Consider the following 19512-nt stretch of genomic DNA (forward strand, 5'->3'; position numbering starts at 1 on the left):
CCTAGGGCCCGTAGGGGCCTGCCTTCCACACACACACACACACACACACACACATACACACATACACACACACACACACACACACACATACACACACACGAGAGGGGGGTTAAAAAAAAGCAAGGCAGGGAATTTCGCCCGAGCGCTTTCGTGTATTTGAACCCCATCTTCAGAGGCGGACGCTACCAATCAAGTCTGGCGCGGTAACCATGAGCTCTGGCTCTCTCTCTCTCTCTCTCTCTCTCTCTCTCTCTCTCTCTCTCTCTCTCTCTCTCTCTCACGCAGCCTCGACACAGCACCCGCTCTGGACCCTAAACCCCCACTCTCTCTCTCTCTCTCTCCCCACCACCACCTCTCCCCCCCCCCCTCGTCCCACCCGTAAATAAGTCTTGGCGTGGCATCCTCATCACCCGCGCGCTAAGATCTTAAGGCTCACACCCACGGGACTCGACCATACGAATACCAGCCTTACTGAGTTTCCGTCCCCCTTCCTCCCCCCCCCCCCCCCCCCCCAATGAAAGTCATCGACACCCTATTTGCCCCCTCCCCCCCACGAGGTAATTATACAACATTAATTCCCAATTTCCCCTGTTGACAGGGGGTCGCTATCCGCTCACAAGGGATCCTAAAATGTACCCTTAAAGTGTGTTATATAGCCCTTAAGGGACATCTTAAGTGGAGCTTAATTTACCCCTAAATTCTATATCGCCCTTAAGGGACATTTTAAGTGCTCATAAAGTGTACCCCTAAAGTGTTATCGCCCTTACAACTGCCTCGTTGGCCGTGTCCTAACGATCGTTACAACGGCCTCGTTGGCCGTGTCCTAACGATCGTTACAATGGCTTCGTTGGCCGTGTCCTAACGATCGTTACAACGGCCTCATTGGCCGTGTCCTAACGATCGTTACAACGGCCTCGTTGGCAGTGTCCTAACGATCGTTACAACGGCTTCGTTGATGAACGTTCCTCCCTGGGAGCGAGCGAGGCAGGTTTCTGCTGCCTCGCTCTCTCTGTCTGCTGCCTCGCTCTCTTTGTCTGCTGCCTCGCTCTCTTTGTCTACTGTCTCGTTCTTTCTCTGCTGCCTCGCTGTCTTTGTCTGCTGCATCGCTCTCTCTGTCCGCTACCTCGCTCTCTCTGTCTGCTGCCTCTTTCTCTCAGTCCGCTGCCTCGCTCTCTCTGTCTGCTGCCTCACTCTCTCTGCTGCCTCTCTCTCTCTCTCAGTCTGCTGCCTCTCTCTCTCCGTCTGCTGTCTCGCTCTCTCCGTCTACTGTCTCGCTCTCTCTCTCTCTGCTGCCTCTCTCTCTCTCTTTGTCTACTGCCTCTCTCTCTCTCTTTGTCTGCTGCCTCTCTCTCGCTTTGCCTGCTGCCTCGAGGGTGGTTATTTTCGCCGGGATAAATATTCGGACGACTGAATATTCGGAATGAAGCCCGGTGCGACTTTGGAATCTTCGGAAGCAACTCAACTGCGGTGGAAGCAATAAGAGTAAATCTAAACCACAGTTTGGAATGTCCATGAATATCATTTTTTACGAAGGACATGAGAAATACCATCTATTCTCATGGCCAGGGACATTACTGGACACACCCCCTACCCCCCCTCTATCTATCTATCTAAACACTGACGTCATCATTCCACCATCTCTCTCTCTCTCTCTCTCTCTCTCTCTCTCTCTCTCTCTCTCTCCCCCAGCCACCGCGTCACACAGGGCCGCCCGCCTGCCCGAGCCAGCCAGCCTCATTTCCATAGTTCATCACCTTCTTGAAATTGCTCCTCCTCCTCCTCGCTTGAAGAAGACGAAGGAGAAGAGGAGGACTCCCTCCCTCCTCCTCGCTTGAAGAAGAAGAGGAGGAAGACTCCCTCCCTCCCTCCTCCACCCGCTTGAAGAAGAAGAAGAAGAAGAAGAAGAAGAAGAAGACGAAGAAGAAGAAGAAGACGAAGAGAAGAAGAGGAAGACTCCCTCCCTCCCTCCCTTCTCCACCCGCTTGAAGAAGAAGAAGAAGAAGAAGAAGAAGAAGAAGAAGAAGAAGAAGAAGAAGAAGAAGTAGAAGAAGAAGAAGAAGAAGAAGAAGAAGAAGAAGACGAAGAGAAGAAGAGGAAGACTCCCTCCTCCTCCTCCTCCTCCTCCTAGCTTGAAGAAGACGAAGAGGAAGACTCCCTCCTCCTCCACCCACCCTCACCCAAGTGATGGGGAGCCACAGGGAACATGTCAACAATGCTTCAGCACTTGGGGCTGGTGGTGATGGGTCAAGTGGTCAACACTCCCGTACGACTTCAAAGGACACCGTGTACGACTCGTGTCCCGGGGAGGTGGTACGTCTTTACCCAATTGACCTCCTGCTGCTAACTACACCCCCCCCCTAACAACCCCCCCCCCTTCCCCCGTGACCTACGCTAAATCACTTCACCCAACTCCTAAGCAGTATGGTCCGCTGGGATCTATCTATAGAGATAAAACGACCATAAATCGCTCCCTGAAACAAATGAAGGTCGTATATTGACCTTGGATAGCCTAGAAGGACCTGTTATCTGATCGTATATTGACCTATGACCTGAGATAGCCTAGAAGGACCTGTTATCTGATCGTATATTGACCTATGACCTGAGATAGCCTAGAAGGACCTGTTATCTGATCGTATATTGACCTATGACCTGAGATAGCCTAGAAGGACCTGTTATCTGATCGTATATTGACCTATGAGAGCCTAGAAGAACCTGTTATCTGATCGTATATTGACCTATGATAGCCTAGAAGAACCTGTTATCTGATCGTACATTGACCTATGATAGCCTAGAAGAACCTGTTATCTGATCGTATATTGACCTATGATAGCCTAGAAGAACCTGTTATCTGATCGTACATTGACCTATGATAGCCTAGTAGAACCTGTTATCTATTACCTCTTGACCTAATACAACCGACACCAACTTAGAATGACCCTATATAATCTGGAATGCAACGATATCCAATGCGACCCCGAACTAAACATTATGCAGTAAAACCACTTGGTTATGTACGTTCACCAAAGCAAGGCCTACGTAACGAGCTATGTCGTTATCTATGCATAACTATTGAGGAAAACAATCTAACAATGTTCAAGGGGTCTGGGGCCGCATGCAAAATCTTCTTAGAATGCTTAAGTATGCTTAACCCCAAAGAATTTCACTTAACTTTAAGAATTTTGCTAAGCATGTTTCTGAAAGCTGCCCTACGCTTCAGTATTTGCTTAGCAGACGACAAATATTTTGACCCAAACTTTATTTCATACTTCTTAAATCTTATGCTTAAGTTCTGCTCAGCATCGTGCTTAGTCCTTTTCTGTGTGGCACTTAAGTCACTTGCTCAGCTAAGCATAAAAATAAGCAGAAATCTAAGAATTTTTCTGCGTACGGCCCCTGGTGTATACAGCTGGTCACGGTATGTTTATCTAAATTCCTATCTATTCAGTGCCCTAGACCATGTACAGATAACTAGACCTTGCCCTTGACCTGACCCCTAACTAACCTGACCTGACCTGACCCAATTGACCTGACCCCTAGAATTCGCCAACTAACCTGACCTGATCCAATATCTCCCCTTTCCCTGGCCTGTCTCATGTCCCCAAACCATCATCACTATGCCTGGCCCAGTGCTGTTATAACCACCTTCCCTCTAACAGCCTAGGGATAGTTCCCCCAAAACACCCTGGGGCTAATTCCCAAAAAAAACACCCTAGGGCTAATTCCCCCAAAACACCCTGGGGTTAATTCCCCCCAAACCCCCTGGGGCTAATTCCCCCAAAACCCCCTGGGGCTAATTCCCCCAAAACACCCTAGGGCTAATTCCCCCAAAACACCCTGGGACTAATTACCCAAAACACCCTAGGGCTAATTCCCCCAATCTATAAAATCCCAGGGTTAATTCCCTATAAGCCTAGGGACAAGTCCACGTAAGCAGCGAGACCTGACCTCGGGGGTCAGCAGTAACTAGGGTCATACTCCCAACGGTGGTTGCCAAACACAAGAGGAACAAGGCTCTTCTCTTGTTCAACGCCCTCAGAGGTCAGTACTTGAACAGACAAGGATCAAAATACATAAAAAAAGACTCAGTAGCTGATGCTTGGAATATCAACTTTATGAACATGCGTCACTGCGACCTTTTTGGGGGGGGCAGGGGTCAGGTCAAATACGGTCCAGGTCATCATATCCAAAAGGGGTTATCATAATACCATCAAGTGTTTAGGGGGTCATTTGCATATAACTCTGCAGTTTCTACCTCATAACAACTGATCCAAAATATAAATAAATAAAACAAATACATAAAAGATCTTGAATAATTAATCGTTACAAAAAAAAATATATATATATATATAAATTTTAGTGTCAATGACCAGAATGAAAAATAAAAAGGCTACATATTCTGCTAACGTATTCAAAATATAAAAATTTTAATGTCAATGACCAGAATGAAAAATAAAAGGCTACATATTCTGCAAATATGTATCTAAATATATATATATATATATATATATATATATATATATATATATATATATATATATATATATATATATATATATATGAAAGTTAGCCCCACGAAAATGTATATAGCATGCTAAGTGTATACACGACCCCAATTCGCCCCATGTCCTCTTATCTCTTTCTTTCTTTCCCTCTGTCAAGGTTTCGGTGAAGGCTTGGATGCTTTTACGTCTGGTGCACTAAATTGGAGGAAATGAATTTCCGCGGAGAAGGGGAAAAAAAAAAAAGAAGTTTAGCAACACAGGAACGTTAAAAGATCCTATTATTTTGTATTATCATTTCCCCTTTCAGCCCACCAGTAATAATGTCTCTTGCATTGCAGCTAGACGTGCAGTCGCCATACTGGTGTATATATATATATATATATATATATATATATATATATATATATATATATATATATATACTTGGCTATGGCGACTGCCAGACATTATATTAATGGTCGACCCAGGTAAGAAAACCTCGTCTTAACTTCTCATGCTAAAAAGATGCCTAACTTACCCCGAGGTCTTACACATGGCTGGAAATGGTGAATTATATATATATATATATATATATATATATATATATATATATATATATATATATATATATATATATACACACTATTTCCATACTTGATCGCCGTTTCCCACGTTAATGAAGCAGCGCCAGGAGCAGACGACGAAAGCCCATATTCGTTCACATGTCTATTCTCCAGCTGTCATGTAATAATGCACCGAAACCACAGCTCCCTATCCACATCCAGGCCCCACAGACCTTTCCATGGTTTACCCCAGACGCTTCACATGCCCTGGTTCAGTCCACTGACAGCACGTCGACCCCCGTATACAACATCAGTCCAATAATCCCTGAGGTACGGGAGAAAGAATTGTACCTCCGTATTCCCGTTGGCTATGAGCTGGCCGCCCGGGCCAGGAATCGAACACAGGCCCCGCGTGAATTTACGTCATAATGACCCATCTCAATGTAAGTTGTCACATCATGTCTATCATTCTAACTTAATACTTTATTAAGAAATACGTAAATAATAAAAAATCGCGATTACGTTATTAAAAGCAATGTCCTCTTTCACAGTGGGGTAATAATAACATTTTGCATATATATTCTTTGCATGAAACTGATTCAAAGGGTGTCACCAAACAGTTCAAACCTATTGCCTGAACACCATGAATTTAACCATTTCTATTTTCTATTCGTTCCATTCCACCACAACCCATTCCAACAACGCAAAGTATATACATCCATCTACGTCATTCACATGTCTCCTACAGCAATGTCCTCTTTCACAGTGGGGTAATAATAACATTTTGCATATATATTCTTTGCATGAAACTGATTCAAAGGGTGTCATCAAACAGTTCAAACCTATTGCCTGAACACCATGAATTTAACCATTTCTATTTTCTATTCGTTCCATTCCACCACAACCCATTCCAACAACGCAAAGTATATACATCCATCTACGTCATTCACATGTCTCCTACAGCGGATACACTGCCTAAACTGTAACATTGATTCTGTAACATAAAACATTTATCAAATTCTGGATCTATGTAACTTCCTCGCTTCATCATTTGTTCATTGCTTATCTATCTGTTCAATCTTGTTCACCTGTTCAATTTGTTAAACACAAGTTCGTAGATGTGTACTTTTAACCAACCCAGGACCAATTTTCTTTGAAAGAATCCTGTGTTATCCAAGACCTTTGTAAAGGCTCCTGCATCTGAAATCTGCGCTACGTGCAGCAGCAGGGAAATGTCGGCTCCTTAGGAGTGAGTCTTTCAAAGAGATTGTATTCCCCATGAGACAGCCTCACCAAAAGGAACTTTTCACTCGTGGTGTACCTCAAGTTTTAATGAAATCTTCCTATATATCTTTTGTTTAGAAAACCTGTCACCTAAATCTAATTTAACGTCTTAAGGAAAAACCTCAGTTGAGCTTTGGAAAAACCACCACTTCGTCATCTTTTCTTTACCATTAATACATTTTCTGGTGTTTACTCGATTCATATATACTCTTTCCCTTTATTCTTTATTTTTTCTATCTTTTTTCCCCCCATCCTCGTTGTACCCTAACTTACTCTTAATAATGACCAGTGTTCCCGTAACTTTAATAACAATATCCTACATTTCTATTTCACTGTCTCCCCTTCACCTGCTCCCACCGCATGTTCTGGATGAAGTGAAAAACGTTTACAAAGACCATGGCTTCACTTGCGCTCTGAAGAAAGGTTTTTCTATCTACACAAATGAAGACCTATGGTCAAGTAGAATTGTCAGTCATTTGCGTGTATTAAACGTGATTTAGACTTATTAAATAATTACCTTTTTCTTTTCTTTTTTTACAATTAAATCAGTTATCCCGATGCAGTCTTCTATTGAGATACAATCATTCCTCCAGTGTTGGTAATATTCATAAAAACATAAAATATTGTGAAATATTTTTTTGGTATTTTTCTCCAATCTTTAAACCACATAAGAAACATAATAAAAATAATTGATAATTTCTCTTTGTCAGTAATCAAATTCATTTAATATTACGTATTTGAAAAAATAAAATGCAATTCATCCCCAAATTTGAAGAAATTGGGGAAAATATAAAAATATTGTCCTATATAATCCACTATGACAAATTTAATGCATAAATTATAATAAACCAAAAATCCAGGCATAAAGTCTTAAATTAACAAAAAGTTAAATTACCCAATTTACTTTCAACATTAATAAGTAAATAGACAAATAATGATGTCACGTTCCCAACAAAATGCCGGCAAAATAACCCCGTAGGAGGCGTCCACCTGACAGATGGCACTATGGGGGGGGGCTGTATCGTTTTCCACGCGCTTCATTTTCCAAAATAAAATTTCAAAAAAAAAAAGAATATTTTCCAAAAATACGACTTAGAATAAATTATAAAATACATTCGGATGCCATTATTACCAACATGTATGAAATGATCACAATACATATATAGGCATTAAGATACATATCTAACTACCGACGTCATCAATTCTGACACATATTTAACTACCGACATAAATTCATTATTCTGATACATATCTAACTACAAATTCTCTCAGGAATTCCCGAGACTCTTGACGTCAGATAAATATAAATGAAATCTTTGAACATCCTTAGATTAGGGCCAAAGCTAACGCAAGATATACTCAGATCTATATCCTACAGTAGCTTCAACGTACGTCATATATCTAGTAAACTGGACTTACATATGCAATCTATTATCCCCTGGTGATGCCTAAAATCTGGCTTGGACGTCCTCAAGCGGTATAATTCATCCTATTTCTGAACACACCAAAAGATGTTTACATTGACGGCGGCCATATTTAGTGACGTCACAGCGGCCTCTGACGTCACGCTGGATGGCGTACAGGATATATGTCTTAAAGTAATTCCTCTCCCAGCGACATAAAACCATCATTCGAAATACATTTGCCAATTAACAAACTACTTTAGAGTTTAAAGAAAGGGGGGGATGTATTCTGTAAACGAATGAACTGCCTTAATTCGAAGTGTTTGTCAATCTTACTAATACCTTTAAATTTATTTCTGCAAGACACCTATATAATTTTAGGCTTTTGTACCTCTTGTTATTCGAGCATTTATATTTCACCTATTTTGCTTTTAGCAATGGAACTATACCACTCATTCTCCAAGTCTTCAGACGCCTCACCCTATGGCATAAATACATACATAGGAAATCCTGCCTAACCAATCATTGCCACTGTCTTCCCCTTCCTTTAAAAGTTCAACTGTAATTTCTTCAACAACAGCAGCTTTGCCACTCATCATCTTACGGAAGGCTTTTACCGCTTCTTCCATCACACTATTCACCACGACTATTGCACTTTGAATATATATATCTTGAGTCTCACGCACCATCACCTAACACATTCACCAGTCCTTCAAAGCCAACACTGCATCTCTACCTTATCATTTGCTCTGCCCACTGATGCTTCCACTTGTTCTCTAGTTACCATACTGTTCCCCCTCCTTCCAAAACACTTTCTTATTCTCTCTGAAATTTGTTTAAACTCTCTCACCCCATCACTTGTTTGCCCTCTTTTTCAGCACCTACACCTTCCTTTTAACCTCCTACCAACTGAATATCTGATCACATACATTCCTTCCTGGCATGGTAACACCAACACATCTCTTTTCAAGTGGCAAGTTAATTCCTCATCCTACCACACACTATCCTTTCTCAAACGCCCACACCCCACACACTTCACCTGCACATGTAAACAATGATTTCCTAATAACCTAATTCAGTTCCTAATTCATCACTCACTGCCCTAGTTTGACTTACTATCGCCTACCATTTTTCATTTACTCGCTCGTGGTATCTACACACAAGCCTCTTTACTATGCTCACTTACTCTCACCACCACCTTCCCACCATAGCAGTATTTCTCTCTTTCCTAAAGCCACTATAATCCTTCACACATGACTCCATGAATATGATGAGACATCCCACCATCTGCCCTGGCCACAACCCTCCTTTGTGGTGATGGATATCAACAAAATATTTGATACCGTCCCCACACACAACTCATTTAAAGGTATCCCTCCATAACAGGAAAGGGTTACCTAGCTTTAGAGCTAACTTCCAAGCCAGTCACTTAATTCCAAGGTCTATTGTGGAGTTCCCTGGGAGCAGTTGTTTCTCCTACTCTCCTCAATCCCTTCCCAACAAACATGATACGAAAAATATAGATATGTGAAAATAACCCAACAAACAGTTACAACCACCCTCTCACTCCAGTCTTACACAGCATCCAACCAGACACACCCATATGAAATTAACTCCCAGACATGTATGACCTACCATTTCTCACCCCCATTCTGGACAAATTAGTATTACAAACATTGATTTGACATATCACAAGATTCCTTATGTAAAAGCTGCAGCTTCCAAAGCAGACAACATTTATTCTTTAATTGTCCTACCCTCAACCTGCAATGACATATACACATCATCACCACATCTGTATATTCATGTAACTGTGAATACTGTTGAGACCTACAATTTCATAATATCTATGAAGGTTCTCTTGACTAAAAACTTTTGCAAAAACTCAAGACTAAAGATATCTACACAGCTTTCCTGAGTTAATTTTCCTTCTCTAATTATACCTTCAACATGTTCTTAATTTCAGCATAATTTCATTCACTCAAAAGACTATTTTGCCTCATTCACTAAACGTAAAATACATGTTTAGTGCAGCCTCTTCTCTGAAATACTACTTACCCATGACATCCTTTTACTATGGAATGATTTTTTCCCCCAGGCAGAGAGAAAACATGAAAGCAACCACTACTAGTTCAGACATGGACCAACTTGTTTAAATGGTTTCAAGAATACCTTCATCTTGTTAATATTATTATGCAGCCCCTCTTATCCCTCAAGGCTGTTACATTCATTGATAATGAACAATCTAGATTTTTTTATTAATTCACATGTGCTTTCCCCACACTAACTAATGGGCTGTCACTAAATACATATAGTCCTACAGATGTCTACCCTCATTCTGAGGTTTATGTTCAGCAAAATAAATTACATCAATACTCCACCACCACATATCTGTGCACGTTTCCGTGTTACCATAGAAAGGAATAAAAATACATTCAACATGGACAAGAAAGGCCATAGAATATGTATAGAAACGGCATTTATTTCTTATTTGTCATATATATATATATATATGTATATGTATATATATACATATTATATACAGTCTCACTAATTTGTACACATAGTTCAAAAATAGGCTATGTACATCCCATGCTGCAGCTACACGCTCCACCCGGTGGGACACATCTTGGTACTGACGCACAATGGTATCCAAGTCTGAGCTATACGCAGTTTGATGATGACAGGCAACAGTACTTGAAAGTTACCTACACCCACTGGTCATGTCAAACTTGTAATGCAGACTGGTACAAACAGATTCAAAATGACAAATTGGGTTTAGGTTTGGAAGGTATTTTGTATTTCTTTGGCACCAGCAAACTGTAGTACTAACAGTCTGGTATACTAACAGGCTATGGTACTGACAGGCAGTGGTACTAACACTGATACTCTGACGTGGTATAAACAGATCTTTTCAAACATAAGCTATCAACAATATAACTTAAAAAACCATTTTCCCTCTGTGGGCCTTAAGAAATTGTAGTCAAGGGACATGGACAGTCAAAGAGGTGCAGTCTGGACCTTACTGTATTAGGATTTGAAAAGCATTATTTGATCAACCCTTCAGTTTAGAGATAACCACAGGTGAAAAATTTCAGTCCCTGATAACACATGTGTAACGAGAGCAGGGTATTATTTTCCAGCATCAGTTAATCAGTAAGGTACAACTAATTCCCTCTTTGGAAACTGATACTTCAGTAAGAAAAGCTGTACTATAAGGGGCATTAATGATTAAGTTAATTTGGATTATGCATGGCACAAGGTAGTGAAAAAAAGAGTCCTATATATTTCTTTGGGAGGTCATACAAATTCAAGGTGGATTCAGATTATGCAGAGTAGCGGAGAGGGCAAGCAGTCCCTGGGCCCTCAAGCTCTCAAGGTCTAGGTAGCCATAACACATCAGGCTAACAGTTATAGATGATCACCAAGGGGACACAATACCCTCAGGCAGGTTTTGTACTAGTTGGCTTGCACCCTACACCTGCCGCTCCAGTGGGTAGACAAATGAGATCCAACGCAGGCCAGCTTTAACCAACTTTGGGGTAATTAATTGCATAACACTCGGTATCTCACACTCCCGTCTCTTATGGCGCACTGACACAGAAACACTCCCAGCTGTTTTCAGGTACATTTCAGGGATAAGTATTGAGTATTATGAAGTAAACTTCCCAGAAGTCAATCAAATTTACACTGGGCACGAACTTGGCTGTTTTATCACATCATCCCACCAGGGTACACTGTTAACTTGAAGAGCTGCTATCAAAAACATCAGTTATCAAACTTAGTCATTCAATATTCAAAATCACAATTTTGTACAATAAGCCCCTTGTTTTGTGATACGACCAGCTGCCTACATGTGGCATAAAGTAACATTTCAATAAAATTTTCACTGGCAGCTTAAATTCCATTCTATTTGCATAATATTAAAATCACAACAAAATTATAACAAGGTTACATTTTGTATAAAAAAAAAAAAATGCCTTCAAAACAGTAAATAAATAAAAATATTCTATAAATACTGATATAAGTAAATATAAAAATAGTTCTCTATTTGACAAAAGAAAAGAACTTAACCTATTGCACTTGGCTGCTGCACTGATATTGCATGCCATGGTTGTTAGGAAAACTAAACAAAACCACAGGATACTTGTGATGACAACCCAAATATATCAACAGATAACAAGATGGGTCTTTTTGTAGCCATGGTGGGTCTGCAGTTTTGAGGTGGGTTCACAGCTTCAGAGCCAAGGTCTATTCATACCTTGATAAGACCCTGGTCTGAGGCCGAGGGAGGGAGGGTAGCCTGAGGAATAGCCAGCTGCACTCATGAGCCCCTGCTGGAGCATCATGGACTGGTGGGCAGCTAGCTGGGAAGGGTGGGCACCAGCTGACCTTAACAGCAATTCCTCTTGCCGTTGCTGAAGGTATTGCTGGTAAAGCTGAGATGTGGGATCTACAAGACCACTTGCTAGTGGCCCACGGCTACCTTGGTTCATCAGCGCCAATGAGTCTCGACTGGAGTATGACGCCAGACTGGCAGCATTCAGGTGACTGAGTGTCTGAGCTTGAGTAGAAGATATGGAATTAAGACTTGGGATCTGAAGAGATGGATGGGATTGTGAAATAGGGTCTCTTGGGTCCCGCGATAAAGATGGGAAGGTACCCTGACTCAGCCCAGATAGGCTTTGATGGGACTGTTGGTGGGCAGGAGTGGGAGTTCGTGGTGCTCCAGGTAGGCCCAAGGCTGCACTCAGCCCTGGTGACTGGGGCAAAAATGGAGAGGAGGAACCAGATAGTGGTCGTGGTAAAGAGCCCGGAGTAAGGGCACCTTCCCCACGTCCAAATAATGGAGAGGACTGACCTGTCATCATATTGGCATATGAACGTCCAATACCTAACTCAACACTATTACTGGCTGCAGTTGATGATCCACCAACAGCACTACTAGAACTAGAAGCAGACCGGCCTGTTGACGATGAAGTTCCACTCGAACTTCCTCCCCCTGAGGACCCTCCACTACTTGGCCCAGTTCCCACTTGAGTCTGGCCAGTACCAACTGACCCTCTTTGTAACAGTTCATGCGAAAACAGGTTTGCTTGTCCTGTGCGGCTGGCAAGAGAGGCAAAAGCTGCAGGATCAAACTGAGCCAACCCAGTCAGTCGTTCCTGAGTGAGACGTTCAGTTGGCAAGGATCCCATCTTCTGCAAGGAAGCAATTACTGTGGTAGTAGCCAAACTAGTTCCTAAGCTAGTTGCCAAACTTGTAAGAGTACTAGATGGCAAGCTAGAGGCAAGGCTAGAGGCCAGGCTGGTAGCTAAACTAGAGCTCCACATGCTTTTTTGTTGCAGGTACATATGTGACTTATCAGTAGCATGAGCAGGTGGCAAGTCACGGCTAGCAGGACGAGTGCCCTCAGTGGGTTTCTGGTGAGCTACTGGAGGCTGTGGCCCACTGTGTAACTGGGACTGAGGAGTCTGAGGACCTTTGGACAACTGTTGTGGTGAAGCTAAACCAGGTTGTGTCTGCATGTGTGGGCTGGTAATCTGCTGATGATAATTTGGCTGCACTGATCTGTCTTGGAGCTGCTGTTCAGCCTCTAATTGCCGTGCTAGGTCTGCTGGCTGCACTCTTCCAGTAACAGTTATACTTGATTGATGCAATTCACTTAAATCATTAACAGAACTTATTCCACTACGTTCTAAGTCTAAAACTTGACTTTGTGTGGGAGTTTGTCCACCTACACCAAACATAGGAGATGACAAGGCCTTCCCACCGGCAGTGTCAGGAGTTGGGAATGAGGCAGGGGTCCGCTGAGGTTCAGCCGGAGTCTTGGATGTGTCTTTCTCAGCAGCAGGTCTAACAGACTCTGGCTCTGTAATACGAGATACTATCTGGGATAAATTGGCCAGATTGGCAGGTAAAGCTGATGGATGGGGAGAAAATGGAACCGTCACATTAGGAGGGGCTGCACTACTTGTTCCTACAGTATCATCTACAGATTTTGGTTCTGTCCAAGGTGGTGTGGGCCCACCAACAATGGCATCTGCTCCTACTGCAACTGGTGTACTTGGGAAATCTGGACCACTGCGGTCAATAGCTGCTCTCTTTTTAAGAGGTTGCATTTCAGATTTGTTGGCCATAACTGGACTCGGTGATGGCATGGCAACTTGCACTGGAGATGCAAGGTCACTGGGTAATGAACCGGGCTGGGCAGCTGGTGATAATGATGGTGGTTGCTTCTTTGGACCATCATGGGCATTATAGTACCCCTGTGGTTTCTTTTGGGATGGGGTAGATGGCACTGATCCAGTGCTTTTATACTGATCAGTAAGGGGTTTGGTTGTGTCATAAGAGTAGTAACCATACTGTGGCTTGGGCTTGTCAGCAGAATCAGCTGCTAAGGAAGCTGGGGACGGCTTACTTGTGGGTGTCGCAGGAGCAGAAGCTGAATAGTAATTAGGAGTTTTGGCTTTGTCTAGGCTAGTTTCTGATGAGCTGTAAAACCCTGCATAGCCTGCTGGTGACTTTTGCTTCTTGTTAGCCTCAGCTTTACTAGAATAAAAGGAACTCATATATGGCACTGTGGGACTGTAAACAGGCGACTCCGCTGGCTTCTGCTCTGTTTTCTTCTCAGGTTTGTCAGCACTTTGTTTGTCTGTCATATCTTGATAAAAACCCACTTTTATAGCCCCATTGGCCTGATATTTTGATTTTTCTGGATCATATGACGGGAATGGTTTCGACAAGGTGGTGTCATATCTTGGAGAATAAGCTGGAACACTTGGCGATTTTTCTGGCACAGGTGAAAACTGCTTTGCACCAAATCCTGGAGTGTGGGGTGATCGTGTCATTGGAGAGCGCTCACCCTCAGATGAAAATGCAGCTGGAGAGCGATCTGAGTCAAAGCTGTGATTCAGTGGTGAGCGGTCAGATACACCTGAAGATGACACCGAGGCTTTCCGTTGTCGCTCTACTTCTAATTTTTTGGCTTCTTCTCGAGCACGATCTAACTCTTCCTCCTCAAACTTGTAAGGGTCATCTTCTTCATCAGGCTGAGGATAACAAAATAATGTGGTTACATAAAATAATTACATTAAACTTTACTATTAACAATAATAATAATAATAATAATAATAATAATAATAATAATGATGATAATAATAATAATGATAATAATAATAGTCTTATCCAAACATGGAAGGTATCAAAGATAAGTGGCCTCCTTTGTGCAGTATCTGTCAAGAGTGTGAAATCACCCATTCTTAATTAACAATCAACTTTTCTTGTTTCAGTGAAGTATGAATGTCCATATCTTAGTGGAGAATTAACCCATGACTATTCAAACAAACAAAACATCAAATGAAACCTGTCCCTTCCACCTCTTCCTAATGGATGAACAGAGGATGCCTTTCAAGATTATGAGTTATGTTCATCTGCAATCATCAGACATGTATGAAGCAGTGCAACACACGACTACTGTTATTTAACGAAAATTAATTCGCATCAACAATTAATGATCCTCTTATCTGGTATCAGCAGTACTTTTTCATTACAAAATACTTATTCCCATTCTTTTAAAACTCTTAAAGTCTACTGGAAAAAAGATCTGCACTCCATAAAGTTATGCACATAAAATTTGGCAAGTAATACATGCATGATATAAGATCTGCTTTTCTCTCTTTTGTAATTTGAAAAATAAAGTAAACTACTATCTGGTAACAATAAGTTGCAAACAGCAAAGTCAAGCCAGGTTGAAGATGTTATTCTGAAAATCATTTATCTCTTTAATCCACATTTTATGTATTGTTTCTCAAATTCATGAAATGATATTCTACAGCATCTTGCACAAAGCTTCAGCCACAGTACATGACAAAAGTGTTAAAAACAAAAGGAATCAGGGAACAGAAAAGTTTGTGAAGCATATTCTATGTGAGAAGAAAAGCATGTGCAATTCAAAAATGAGGAGACAGCCATTATTTTCTGCACTCATCAGCACTTGAAGGATACATGCTGGGCCATCCTGTTGAGCTAAGGGCTCAAGTTACCCCAACAAAGTATCTGCCACCCGCCAAATAACCATCTTCTTTGGACAACTCAATCAAAGTCCAGAAAACAGTTATGAAACATTATAAGACTGTTTCACCAATCATATCAAACTCAAACTAATATCATGGCCACATACCCAATCAACCACCAGAAAAGGCGAGTCTATATTACAGCCAAGGCTGAGCGATGGTTGGCTTACATGTGAGTGAAATCAAGGTTGGAATCTGTAAGGTTGCAAACTGCAAAGTTGTGATGCAAAAAGGGGTTATCCTAATGCTTTCGTAGTAACACTATTTTAACACAGGTTGTTTACCTCATCCAGAAAATTGGAGGTAAAATATATCAAACCATAACCTGCCATCACTAGGGATCTGACACAAGTGGGGATTATGAAGATGAGTTTTGGAAGGAGCGATCAATTTCACCCAACCCTGGCTTATGGCTTGACCCATGCTTTATATCAATTAACTCTGAAATATCAGCCAAACAATAACATTAAATCTAATTCATATGGCATTGAATTATTACCTGCTCACCATCTCTATGGTTCAAATGGTCAGCCAGCTGGTGGAATAAGCAGATCATTCTATATTTTCTTGATAATGGTACAATCCATTTCACAGGGATTATAAGCCCAATAGAAAAACATGTATTTTCTCTAAAAAGTGCTATGAGATGCTATTATACGTCAACCATCCTCTACATCAGTTTCCAATGAACCCAGAACATCCTGTCTAACCTGCTGTCTTCTTCGGCTGCTAATAAGAATGATGAATCAGTTAGCACATCTTGATTTTCAAATCAGTTAGCAGAGTAATACAGCCTATCTTGATTTTCAAATAACATGGCTGTCTGACTGTGAAGTAAGGTAGTGAAGCCAGAAAAAAAAGGTAATTTCAGCCTATGTGAAGGTGCATAAGCTACTACATTTCCTTTTAAGTTATATAATTAATTCTCCCTTTACTGGAGCTAAGGACAACTCCATATCAGATGCCTATTTCCATGGTTTTCTTTGGCTGTATGAGATTTAGATCAAATCCACAACCCTCTTATATGAAAAGAAGTTGCTGTTATGTTAAACTCAGATCCTTTACGCAACCAACTTATACGTCAAAGATGGCTATGGCTATGTTGGACTCAGATCCTATCCACAACCCTCTCATATGTCAAGGACAGATATAACTAAGTTAGACTCAGATCATACCCACAACCTCTCATATGTCAAGCAAGGACTGCTATGGCTACGTTAGACCCAAACCCCATCCAAAACCCTCTTGCATGTTATGGACAATTGAATGCAAGTGGCACAGTAAGCTTTCCTTTTTCTAGTACCAACAATTAGAAGCTCATCACTGTTTTGTAAAGGTATTAGTAATATACAAAATGCAGCATAAAACATTTCTTGTACAAATAATAAAATGCAAGCGTAACAATATTCTTGTGAATGATACATATTTCAAGAACAATTTTGGAGTGTGTGTGATTGCAAACAGGGTTGACAGGCTTGCTTCATTAACTGTAAAGGCCTTGTTACTGTGATAGTCAGAATCCATCATGGTTCTTTAAGAGACCAGTACTGATATCGTGCTGTTTCCATATTCTTTTATTTTCATGAATAATGATAGACTAACATTTTCTTTGGTATCAGAATTGTTTGTACTAAAGGGATTTCGATATCCTAGGATTAGTAATGTGTACACTGATGTAGCCTGCATCACTGTGTCCTGCATGTACAGCTAAAAGACACAGATGATCGCCTAATGTTGTATGCTGATGATGACAATAAGAGATAAGTCTTTGGGTGCTGTTGGGTGAAAAACTATTTCCAGGAAGAAAATAAAATTTTGCCCCAGTTGCTTTGTTTCATGAATCAATGGTATCTGCAAATTGGCTCCTTAGCAAGAATACTCCAAATAAACCAAAACTTGCTGATACATAATCTTTATATACAGATTTCCATCTCTCTGCTCCAGATGAGTATGATTCTATTGGCTGTCATGAGAACATATATTTCTGCATTCAATTAAGCAAGTACCAAAGGATTAAAATTTCTGACCTACTGCCATTTTCTTACTTTAAAACAATTATCCTAGGAAGCATAAAAGAAATATATATTTACTTTAAAACAATTATCCTAGGAAGCATAAAAGAAATATATATATATCTATAATGAATAGAATTGACACATAATGTCGAAATATTTGAAATGTAAGATTACAATGATATTTTCTGCTGTGGATTATATTTTTGATCATGTTTCTGTTAGGATGGTGTGCCAAACTAAGCTTTTGACCTAGTTAAGTCTGACTACAAATGAAGATCATATTACAATAAAAAAGTAATCAAATTATATTTGTTACCATAAAATGAGACAGCTTACAATTCTAATTGCACACAAGAAATGTAAGCTATATCATCTCTTAACTAAACATATATGTCACACAGCACAACATAATCTTAGACTTACTGTTGATAAAAGAAATGCAAATATTCTATAAAAAGATTCCTTTAATCAAGTAATTCTACTTGGTCATTGTCTAGTCTCATCCAGTTCATGCACACCAACTTGATTTAAACACAACTTCCAAGTTAAGGAGCACTTGAAAAGAAAAGGATGAAAAAGGATGGCTTTCAAAGGATACAATAAATCATAGAAGGGTTAGAGGGATGCTCAAAACATTTGGACAAGTGGCCTAAAACTGAATTTCAAGTTGCATTTGTTACAGGAGGAGAGACACACTGCATCCATCACATCTACATTATATATTATTCTTATGTGTGTAGCACCCAAGAGGTGTGCCTTCATGCCCATCACAGACTTATCAGTTCTAAACTAGCATTTAAGACATCAAACCTTTCACTGCTGATAACCTATACACAGTTCCAAAATTATTCTCTATTCATTGTGGCTGACCATTATGTGATGCGCAGCAAAATCTCCAAATGAGAAAATCAACTCGATTATCATGGATGCAGAGTTGTCGTGCAGTAGGCTTGCACATTCAGCACCTCTCCAAGTCAAAGTTCACCAATCGGTCATAATGCAGTGTATGAGATAACTCTGCACTCCTGGTCTGCTCCTTCTTCAGTATAAGATACCCCTCATTATATGGAAAGGTTGACATAAACTGATACTGATGAATCAAATGGGTCTGATGATGGTGAGTGGTCAGATCCAGACAGTCAAAAAGAACAATAAGATAGCAAATGAATCTTTAACACAAGAACAACTTCATGGATATTTTACCACACAAAACTTTAATCATAATAACAAGAGAATGTAATTTGGAAGGATAAAATCTTGTTTCCATTCATGAGAAGTGGTGACTTTAAAATACACACGTTTCTTTGATCTCAGATGCTATTTCTATGTTCTGACGTCATAAGTGATGCCAATCAGTGATGGTTTTTATAAGATGTGAAGGACAGAGGACGTCACACAGTGAGCCTGAGTTGGATTATATGGATATAGGTAAATGAAACATACAACAGGCACATAGTCAAAACACCATGATCAAAATGCTTCGTCCCCAATCAATTTATCAAAAATGGACATCTCTGAACAGAAATATGCATATGCACTTGGCATACGTGTCTCAATGAGGCTGTTACAGCAAAAGAAAAGACAAAACTTACTGTGTTATAAAAAAGACCCAAACAACACTGGTGCTCTGTCTTCACACGTGGTATCATCCAAGAAATTATAAAACAAGCAATAAAAAAATTCATCCTTGT

The 19512-nt window shown here is 40.6% G+C and overlaps 1 protein-coding gene and 1 long non-coding RNA gene across 3 annotated transcripts in view; both read right to left on the bottom strand.

Annotated features, from left to right (window-relative positions):
• LOC139757515 (uncharacterized) overlaps window positions 1-8131 on the bottom strand; it is a 66998-nt gene extending 58867 nt beyond the window's left edge. Inside the window, exon 1 of the long non-coding RNA XR_011714647.1 lies at window positions 7748-8131. This is a non-coding gene — a long non-coding RNA (uncharacterized lncRNA). The remainder of the gene's footprint in view (window positions 1-7747) is intronic.
• A 2061-nt stretch (window positions 8132-10192) lies between these two features.
• Window positions 10193-19512, bottom strand: part of LOC139757513 (uncharacterized) — a 51370-nt gene continuing 42050 nt past the window's right edge. For both annotated transcript variants that reach the window (XM_071678025.1, XM_071678026.1), the window contains one exon: window positions 10193-14783. In XM_071678025.1, coding sequence (XP_071534126.1) covers window positions 11970-14783 — 2814 coding nt within the window. In that variant the 3' untranslated portion in view covers window positions 10193-11969. The remainder of the gene's footprint in view (window positions 14784-19512) is intronic.

This window comes from Panulirus ornatus, chromosome 27 (assembly GCF_036320965.1).
Source record: "Panulirus ornatus isolate Po-2019 chromosome 27, ASM3632096v1, whole genome shotgun sequence".
Classification (NCBI taxonomy): domain Eukaryota; kingdom Metazoa; phylum Arthropoda; class Malacostraca; order Decapoda; family Palinuridae; genus Panulirus; species Panulirus ornatus.